The following is a 9,498-nucleotide window of genomic DNA, read 5'->3' on the forward strand; positions in this document are numbered from 1 at the left end:
AAAGTGGCTCGTGGGTCTCATCGCTGCAGACTACGTACCCCATTTTTCGGTCAATGAAAATCAGGCATGGTTTCATAGTATACGACATCATAAACTCATCCCCTTTTATCAAATCGCGCCACGATTTACAAACATGCTTGCAAATGATAATGCTTCTAAGCGGGACTCTTCTTAGAATGTCTATTGCTATCGCTTGCGGGAGACTTGTGAGCAAATCTTCCTTCATTTTGTGGAAACAAATATTTAGTTTGAGATTTCTCAATTTAATTCAGGGAGTAATATATAATATGAGAATCTTGATGTATTTTTTTATATATAAAGATACTTAGTTTGATTAATTGATTTGATTTTCCTTTCATAATCAAAGGAAAATTGTATTAGGGTTTATTAGTTAAAATATAAATCGTTATGGAAAAAATATAATATGGTATAGAGACATTACAATTTGATTCTTTTAAATCGTAATCATTTCCCAAATCTTCTTTTCGTCTTCACTCAAGATTTTTGTCTCCGTACACGCTAGATAATTTAGAAATTCACTAGTTGTTGTTTAGAGGAAGAATTAAAATTATAGAGGTACGAATCTATAGATGTTTAGTGGTATAATTAGTTGCAATGGATATCATTATTTAAATATAAACATAAATTATGCTTTGACACAAATCAGAAGACCATATCAATATGATGAAGCATGGTAATACCTTGGAGGTGCTGATGTATGAATACAATCAACAGAAGCAACGAGAAAGGAAGGACCTACTCGATCCAACGAGTAGCCTGCTGTATATCATATCTCTGGTAAGAGGAATCCATCGGTGTTTAATTCTTTATTGTGATAGATTTTTATCTTCTTATTTCATGATTTAATGTTTAAACATTATACTATGCGATTTATTTCAAATTTATTATGCTTCTTTGTTGATTTGTATAGATTTTTATTCATTATAGATTCTAATTTTGTTTAATTAATTTAAAATTGAAATTTAATATTTTAAAAATATATTAATCCCAAAAGATCACATCCTCAGCCCTATTGTTGTGACAGAATATAGTAGAAGAAAGATTTACGTGGTTCACCAATGTTGTTGGCTACGTCCATGGGCAGAAAACGGAGAATAAATTTTATTCAGAGTGTTTTCAGATTATTACTACAGATAACAGAATTATGTGCTCTACTCTAATAAAAATAAGCACACACGAGCCAGACTGGGCCTAGGAAACATAATCCTATCCCAATTAGAAAACATAATTCTATAAAGATTTTATGTGCTCTACTCCAATAAAAATAAACACACATAAGACAGACTGGGCCTAGAAAACATAATCCTATTCCAATCAGGAAACATAATCTTATAAAAGTTTAAGGCATACTAACAACTACACCGTCTCCCTCTTCTGCTTCTTCTTCTTCTTCTTCCTCCTCCTCTTTCTATCCCCTTCGCCGGCGGCAGCCCAACCAAGCCCCAATCCAGATAACATGTACGCCACGGCCGACCTCATCGCCAACCTCATCGCCATCCCCGTCGGCGCCGCCCTCTACTTCAGCATCTTATTCATCTACGGACGCTGCTCCTCCCGCGGCCTCGACGCGTCGGCGATCAAGGCGCTCCCTACCTTCTCCTTCTCCGAGGTGAAGGACCACAAGATCGGCAAGGGCGCGCTCGAGTGCGCCGTCTGCCTCACCGAGTTCGAAGACCGTGAAACGCTGCGTTTGCTCCCCAAATGCGACCATGTGTTCCACCGCGACTGCATCGACCGCTGGCTCGCCTCCAGCACCACCTGTCCGGTCTGCCGGGCCGATCTCGCCCGGCAGACCGGTCCGGACCCGGTCCAGTCGGAGGAGGCAAGGGAACAGAGTGATCGATCATCCAGAGACGACGAGATTGTAATCCAAGTGGACGAAGGTGATCATCCGCAGCCACCAGCAAGGAGGTCGTGGTCGATTCAGAGGCCGAAGGTGCTCGGGTTCGGTAAGTTCTGGTCGCACCCGCTGGTCCAACCGGGCGAGAATCTCGACCGGTTTACACTGAGGTTGCCCGAGGGTGTGCGGAAGGAGGTTATAGACCGGGCAATGTTGCAGTAATGTTCGATTCCTCCTTTAATTCACAATTTGTGGTTATGTCTTATTTTTTTTTTTTTTTTTAATTTTTAATTTTTTAGTTGATCTATTGGAATTTATTTCGTTCTCTTTATACTCCACATGCATACTGCATATCTCTTTCATGAGTTTATCAGTTTATCTGAATTATATACTTATGTGATACTTGTGCATTTTATTTTTTATTTCAATTACATTTTTAATGATTTAGTATGATTGTTTTGAAATACTCCCTCCGTCCCACAAAGATTGTCCCATTTATCCATTTTGGTCCGTCCCACAAAGTTTGTCCCATTTCATTTTTTACCATTTTTGGTAGTGGACCTCATATTCCATTAACTTATTTCTACTCACATTTTATTATAAAACTAATATATAAAAGTAGGACTCACGTTCCACTAACTTTTTCTAACTCAATTTTCATTACATTTCTTAAAACTCGTGTCCGGTCAAAGTGAGACAATCTTTGTGGGACGGAGGGAGTAATACTCCTATGTGTATATTCTTTTACTTTAATTTTTGTTATTTTGTTTGTGGATATAATAGTCATACGAATACAAATGGTTAATATGGTTAAGCCAGTACTTTCTCCATCCCAATTTAATTTTTGTATTTCTTTTGTGCATAAAAATTTAAAAATTGTGTTATACTCCCTCCGTCCCAGATAATTTGGATTTGGGACACTTTGACCTTGCACGAGTTTTAAGAAATATAATGGAAAGTGAGTTGAAAAAGTTGGTGTGGGTCCCACTTTTAAAGGATTAATTTTATAATAAAATATGAGAAGGAACGAGTTAGTGGAATATTGGGTCCACTACTAAAAATGGTAAAAGTGAAGTGGGACAAATTATGTGGGACGGCCCAAAATAGAATACTGGGTCGAACTGGGACGGAGAGAGTATAAAATAAATGAAGATAAAATAAAATCATGAAGGTAAGACAGTAAAACATTACAAAAAATCCATGAAAGTAAATGAACTATGTTGCCAAAGTAAGCATAGGGTGAAGCTAAAGCAGATTTTAGCAAGGGGTGTAAATAATAAAGCTGGATAAAAATTTATAGTTACAGTCGGATTTTTGAAGAATCGAACGTTCCACAATAGTATCCTTGCTTTTGGAATAGATAGATAGCCAACCCTCAAATGGCTGTGTAAACATTAAGTCACCATTTGCCAAAATTTTGAGTGGAGAAATATCCATCTTGTCTTGATAAGTGAAGTTATATTCCTTTATCCAAGAACTCTTATCTCTGTAGTCCTTCATCAACCAAATGACAGCCCGATCACTTGAACGATGATCACATACACATAAATGATCCCCCAAAACACATATCTTCTGAAAAATATTATCAATTTTAATAGGAAGAGAAAAACTAGTGAAGAGCTCGGTTTCAAGATCAAAGCAACATAACAGGGGATTCCACGTGATATCATATGCCAACCAATGAAGATTTCCATTCAAAAATGCAGCTTTATCACCGTGAACTTCATAGATCCACTCTGGTGGAGAGGAGATGTTTCTCCACCCTCCTTTTCCTTGTCCTAGAAGATTATGTACAAAATATGACCTATTTCGATTAATATATAAAATCTTATACTGTCCACTTAATTTGCTCACTCCAAATCCAAAAGTGAATCCATCTCGTATAGGTGTAGGCAGAGGATCAAGCTTGATGTAATTACGAGTAATTGGATTGAATGTAAAAAGAATATCACGCCGTCTATCCCACATCAAAAGCATATCATTAGCTGAATCGATTATGTAAGAACCACTATGAGGAATAGGCACGTTGAATCGGAAAAGTGGCTCGTGGGCCTCATCGCTGCAGACTACGTATCCCATCTTTCGGTAAGAGAAAATCAGGCATGGGCTCATACTATACAAAGGCATAAACTCATCCCCTTCTATTAAATCGCGCCACAATTTACAAACATGCTTGCATCTAATAATGCTTCTAACCGTGACCCTTCTTAGAATGTCTATTGTTATCTCTCGCGGGAGACTTGTGAACAAATCTTCCTTCATTTTGTGGAAAGAAATATTTAGTGTATGTAAAGTCTAAATAGGCTAAAAATAATAATAACAACAATACTACTACTACTACTACTAATAATAATAATAATAATAATAAACAACGGAAAATCAATGTGAAAAATAAGAAATAAATGAAGAAAACCTTAGGTAGTGATAATGGCTTCCACTGGCTAAGAAGTTCAGTCAAATAACCACTCATCTCGTTTCGTTCTCCGCCGTAATTCAATCGCGCCGCCGTCTCGCCGCCGCCTCTGCGAAAATATGACTTCAAATCAAATATAAGGAACTGAATTCATCATCTAAATTCAGAGAATTAAGTTTTTGAGATCTTGTTGAGAATAAGATTTTGAGATTTCTCGATTTCTCAATTTAATTCAGGGAGTAATATATAATATGAGAATCTTGATGTGTTTTTTTTATAAAGATATATACTTAGTTTGATTAATTGATTTGATTTTTCTTTCATAATCAAAGGAAAATTGTATTATGGTATATTAGTTAAAATATAAATCGTAATTATTGGAAGAGTATAAGAATATATAATATGGTATAGAGACATTACAATTTGATTCTTTTAAATCGTAATCATTTCCCAAATCTTCTTTTCGTCTACGCTAGATAATTCAGATAATAACTAATTATTTATATACTCCAAAAAATACTGTGACATGTTATTTTCTTCAAATATGTCCATGTTATTCCAATATTGCTTTTTTACACCCCAAGCTTTCTTTCGATTACTAGCATAGTTGGGATTTCAAGACATTGTGGTCATTAGAAGGCATAACATACATCTCACCTCATTTGATCCATGAAATCCATATTTATAAAATTAACTTAATTTTTATTTATCTCATCATTTGTTAATGTTATACTACTACTATTTGATAGTGTAAGTATGGTTGATCGAGAAAAAGGTGGAGTATTATACAATTATATATATAGGTCCATGATCAATTGAGATTTTTTAGGATAATTGAGAAATGAGATGCAATATCAGCCACTCATTTTCATTAAATGAGTGGTCCAGATTTTGCCACACAAAAAATATTTTTAGATTAATTTATTATGAAAGGGTATAACAGTAAATTCAATAAAAACAAATGAAAACAACCACAATTGAAACAGTCTCTCGTGATTTCTCACCTCTCTACATTCTCTCTCTTAATCCATCTCAAATCTGCCATTGAAATCACTCGAGCTACAGTAACATTGAATAATTCTCTCCATCAATCGACAGCACCTCCAATTTCCTCGCCTTTCCCCATCCAAAATTCGCCTTCAACAGAACGAATCTCGTCGATCCAGAAACTCCGAGCACGCTCTTCCCGAAGCATTTGAAGATATCCGACATCCAATTCTCCGCTCCTCTCAAAATCTCATCTCTGTTTTTCAATTTCCCCTCTATCTCCGCGCCAATTGCCTCAGCCGCCGCCGCGAATCCGTCCTCCGCCGCCAGCTGACGATGCAATTTCCGAAGTAATTCTCCGATATCGTCGGATCCGTCCTCCCCCTGGCGTCAGCAGGTATGATGAAAAGCTCCGCCGCATTTTCGTCGGATTTGTCGCCCGATTTCACCATACAGCTCCAGACATACGCTGCGGCGGCGATAATCGACGACGCCGACGATTTGGTGGCGGATTTCAGCTTCTCGATGTCGGACCTGCGGAGGAGGAATGTAGATCTGACTCTGTTCGTAGGCAGCGGAAACAACGCCGATATTGATATTCAAACTTCAATTGCGAAAAATTTCACAGTATTCTTGTTATGTTTGAATATTCCATTAATTCAAATTTGATTCAGTTGCTCGTCTCTCTACAGTTATTGCTTGAGAACTACCCTCAATCATACACATTAATTCCCTTATTAATATTGTTGACATAAATTATATGTAAAATATTGTTGTTGACATAAATTATATGTAAAATATTGTTGTTGACATGAATTATATGTAAAACGTTGTTGTTGACATAAATAAAATAGGTCGTTGACATGAAAATATTTGTTATTGACATTAATAATTTGTAAAATGTTGTTGTTGACATAATAGTTGACATAAATAACGTTTGTTGTTGACATCGTAGTTGACATGAATAATGTTTGTTGTTGACATCGTAGTTGATATGTGAATTATAAGTGTTATTTTTTAGTTGTTGACATTTTAATACGAGTTGTTGACATTGGATATTCTCGGTATTGATATGTGAATTATAAGTGTTATTTTTTAGTTGTTGACATTGGATATTCTCGGTATTGATATGTCAATTGTAAGTGTTATTTTTTAGTTGTTGACATTTTAATACGAGTTGTTGACATTCGATATTTTTGGTATTGATAATTGAATTGTAAGTGTTATTTGTTAGTTGTTGACATTTTAATATGAGTTATTGACATTCGATATTTTCAGTATTGATATGTGAATTATAAGTGTTATTTTTAGTTATTGACATTTTAATACGAGTTGTTGACATTGGATATTCTCGGTATTGATATGTGAATTATAAGTGTTATTTTTTAGTTGTTGACATTGGATATTCTCGGTATTGATATGTCAATTGTAAGTGTTATTTTTTAGTTGTTGACATTTTAATACGAGTTGTTGACATTCGATATTCTCGGTATTGATATGTGAATAGTAAGTGTTATTTGTTAGTTGTTGATATTTTAATACGAGTTGTTGACATTTGATATTCTCGATATTGATATGTGAATTGTAAGTGTTATTTTTTAGTTGTTGACATTTTAAAACGTGTTGTTGACATTCGATATTCTCGGTATTGATATGTGAATTGTAAGTGTTATTTGTTAGTTGTTGACATTTTAATACGAGTTGTTGACATTCGATATTCTCGGTATTGATATGTGAATTATAAGTGTTATTTTATTGAATGTTGATTGTTGAAGATTCGAAGATTTGAAGATTTGAATGTTGAAAATTTAAATGTTGAAGATTCGAAGATTTGAAGATTTGAATGTTGAAGATTTGAAGATTTGAAGATTTGAATGTTGAAGATTTGAAGATTTAAATGTTGAAGAGATTTGAAGATTCGAAGATTTGAACATTTGAATTTTGAAGATTTGAAGATTTGAAGATATGAATGTTGAAGATTTGAAGATTTGAATGTTGAAGATTTGAAGATATGAATGTTGAAGATTTGAATATTTGAATGTTGAAGAGATTTGAAGATTCGAAGATTTGAACATTTGAATTTTGAAGATTTGAAGATTTGAAGATATGAATGTTGAAGATTTGAAGATTTGAATATTTGAATGTTGAAGATTTGAAGATTTGAATGTTGAAGCTAGAGTTTTAGAGAGGATTTTAGAAAATGATTTCAAACACAATTTAATGAAAAGACAATTATACCCCCTTGTTGACATAATGTGGTATTTGTTGACATTTTGTTAATCTTGTGGATTAGTGGCCCATATTGCATCTCATTTCTCAATTTAGCTAAATAATCTCAACCTAACAAGACCCGTGTTATAAGATCTTTAAAAAGGTCCTATCTCATTATAGGGTTGAATAATTATCGGTAAGAAGGTTATTTACTTATTGCATCTCATTTCTCAATTTAGCTAAATAATCTCAACCTAACAAGACCCGTGTTATAAGATCTTTAAAAAGGTCCTATCTCATTATAGGGTTGAATAATTATCGGTAAGAAGGTTATTTACTTATTTATGTCCTTATCTTAATCAAATTTTATTTCATTTTATCAAATTAAATTAAAGTAGCAATGAATGTTTATCAACGTGTATTTTTTCCATTTTCCTATTTTTTCATAGAGTCAAATCTAAATCTAAATTATAATTATGAAAAAAAAAAAAATTAAGGTATGATGTCGCAGATAAATGTCCATTCCCAAAAGTTTAGATTTGTATATCGGTTTTAAAATCTTTCGGTACCAAACTATTTATTTGTTCTTATCTTTCAATTAATCAAAATTATATACAGCGAAATATCAATTAAAAACTAGTGGAAGAAGGAGAAAGAAGCAATGGGAATTTGTTGCTGCAAGCTTTTACTAGAGCCAGAGGTTTTCTTCATTAATTCACTTGCTATTTTTCATGATTCTTGTTCATATATTAATTCTGTTTAGACTTATTATGATTAATCGATTATATTTTGGTTCTAATGAAGGAAGATTTGGTAACAAATCTACCGCGAGAGATTACAAATGCGATCCTTGTAAGACTTCCGATTAAAAGCATTATAATGTGCAAGTGCGTTTGTAAATCATGGCGGAATCTGATAGAAGGGGGTGAGTTTGTTTTACCGTGTATTCCGAAACCGTATCTCGTTTTCGCTAACGAAGGCAAAGGGTACACGGTCTGCGATGAGGCATTCAAGCGACTTTTCGGGTTCTGGTTCCCTCACTTTCCATGTTCCGCTACTCATCCTTGTTACAAATATGTCGTTATTGACTGTAACAGACATGTCGTGATTGATTCAGTCAATGGTCTCCTTCTGGTGTGGCATGCATGCGTGAAATCTCTTTTCGTGTGCAATCCACTGACTTGTGAATATTTCGTGTTTCCTCCTCTGCCTAGCTTTGATTCCAAGTATGGTAGTTACACATTTGGATTCGGTGTGAGCAAAACAAGCGGGCAATATAAGATTTTATGTGCGGCTCATCATAAATATACAGGGTCTCATTTCGTATGCACTCTTTATGTATACACTCTAGGAGGAAGAGAGTTGTGGAGATGCATTCAAGAAGTAGCACCGGTCAGCCCTCAATGCTTGGTTGCTCCGTTTTATAACGGAAATCTTCACTGGTCCGCAGCTGATTCAAAGGGAAATCTCTTGATGTGTTGTGTTGAACTTGAAACTGAGCTCTTTACCAGCTTTTTTCTCCCTTTTCACATCAAATATTTGACCAGTTGCAAGGTAAAAATTTTGGAGGATCGACTATGTTTAACTGATAGTTCAGATTATCAGAATTTTGTTATCTGGATAATGGACAACTATGGAGATACGAATTCTTGGATAAAAGAATATATCTTGCCAGGTATTAATGGATATTTTTTCCCAATAAAAGTTTTGCCATTTGGTAAGCTTATGTTCGCGAATCATATGGGTGAAATATGTATATATTCCAAAATTACTAAAAGAGTAGAGCATTATAGAAGAGTCCACTTTTTTTCTAGTACGCCTTTGTACACCCCAAGCTTCGTTTTGTACACCCCTAGTTTTCTTTCGTTTACAAGTACGGGGATTCACAATGTCAAGTCATTAAGAGCCAAACCATTTTCTCTACGTTAGTAGATTTTTACACTAGTTTTTTTTGTTTTAATAGATCTTGTAATAGTTTGGATGTCTTGTGCATATTATAAGATCTCATTTTATTTGAACCATATTA

General features: G+C 34.6%; 2 protein-coding genes across 2 annotated transcripts; one reads left to right on the top strand and one right to left on the bottom strand.

Annotated features, from left to right (window-relative positions):
• Positions 1 to 681: 681 nt before the first annotated feature.
• LOC148929642 (E3 ubiquitin-protein ligase ATL31-like) lies at positions 682 to 2,083 on the top strand. The gene is made up of 2 exons (XM_089056969.1): positions 682 to 782; positions 1,366 to 2,083. Exons 1-2 carry the CDS (start codon positions 682 to 684, stop codon positions 2,081 to 2,083), a joined length of 819 nt encoding a protein of 272 aa, XP_088913095.1.
• Positions 2,084 to 5,333: 3,250 nt separating this feature from the next.
• On the bottom strand, positions 5,334 to 8,573 carry LOC148929643 (uncharacterized). Its single transcript, XM_089056970.1, has 3 exons — positions 8,413 to 8,573; positions 5,730 to 5,865; positions 5,334 to 5,645 (listed from the first exon to the last, which is right to left on the bottom strand). Exons 1-3 carry the CDS (start codon positions 8,571 to 8,573, stop codon positions 5,334 to 5,336), a joined length of 609 nt encoding a protein of 202 aa, XP_088913096.1.
• Positions 8,574 to 9,498: the final 925 nt, after the last annotated feature.

The sequence above is a fragment of the Salvia hispanica genome, chromosome 4 (assembly GCF_029641045.1).
Source record: "Salvia hispanica isolate PSC_SH4W2 chromosome 4, Shi_PSC_v1, whole genome shotgun sequence".
NCBI lineage: Eukaryota > Viridiplantae > Streptophyta > Magnoliopsida > Lamiales > Lamiaceae > Salvia > Salvia hispanica.

What these genes read in the sequence shown, in the direction of transcription:
- LOC148929642 (XM_089056969.1), top strand. Translation starts at nt 682, where the DNA reads ATGATGAAGCATGGTAATACCTTGGAGGTGCTGATGTATGAATACAAT. An exon ending in GATCCAACGAGTAGCCTGCT is followed by an intron (nt 783 to 1,365) that starts GTATATCATATC and finishes TAAAAGTTTAAG; the next exon opens with GCATACTAACAACTACACCG.
- LOC148929643 (XM_089056970.1), bottom strand. Translation starts at nt 8,573, where the DNA reads ATGTCTGTTACAGTCAATAACGACATATTTGTAACAAGGATGAGTAGC. An exon ending in ATACGGTTTCGGAATACACG is followed by an intron (nt 5,866 to 8,412) that starts GTAAAACAAACT and finishes TCGCAATTGAAG; the next exon opens with TTTGAATATCAATATCGGCG. An exon ending in TCGATTATCGCCGCCGCAGC is followed by an intron (nt 5,646 to 5,729) that starts GTATGTCTGGAG and finishes TGCTGACGCCAG; the next exon opens with GGGGAGGACGGATCCGACGA.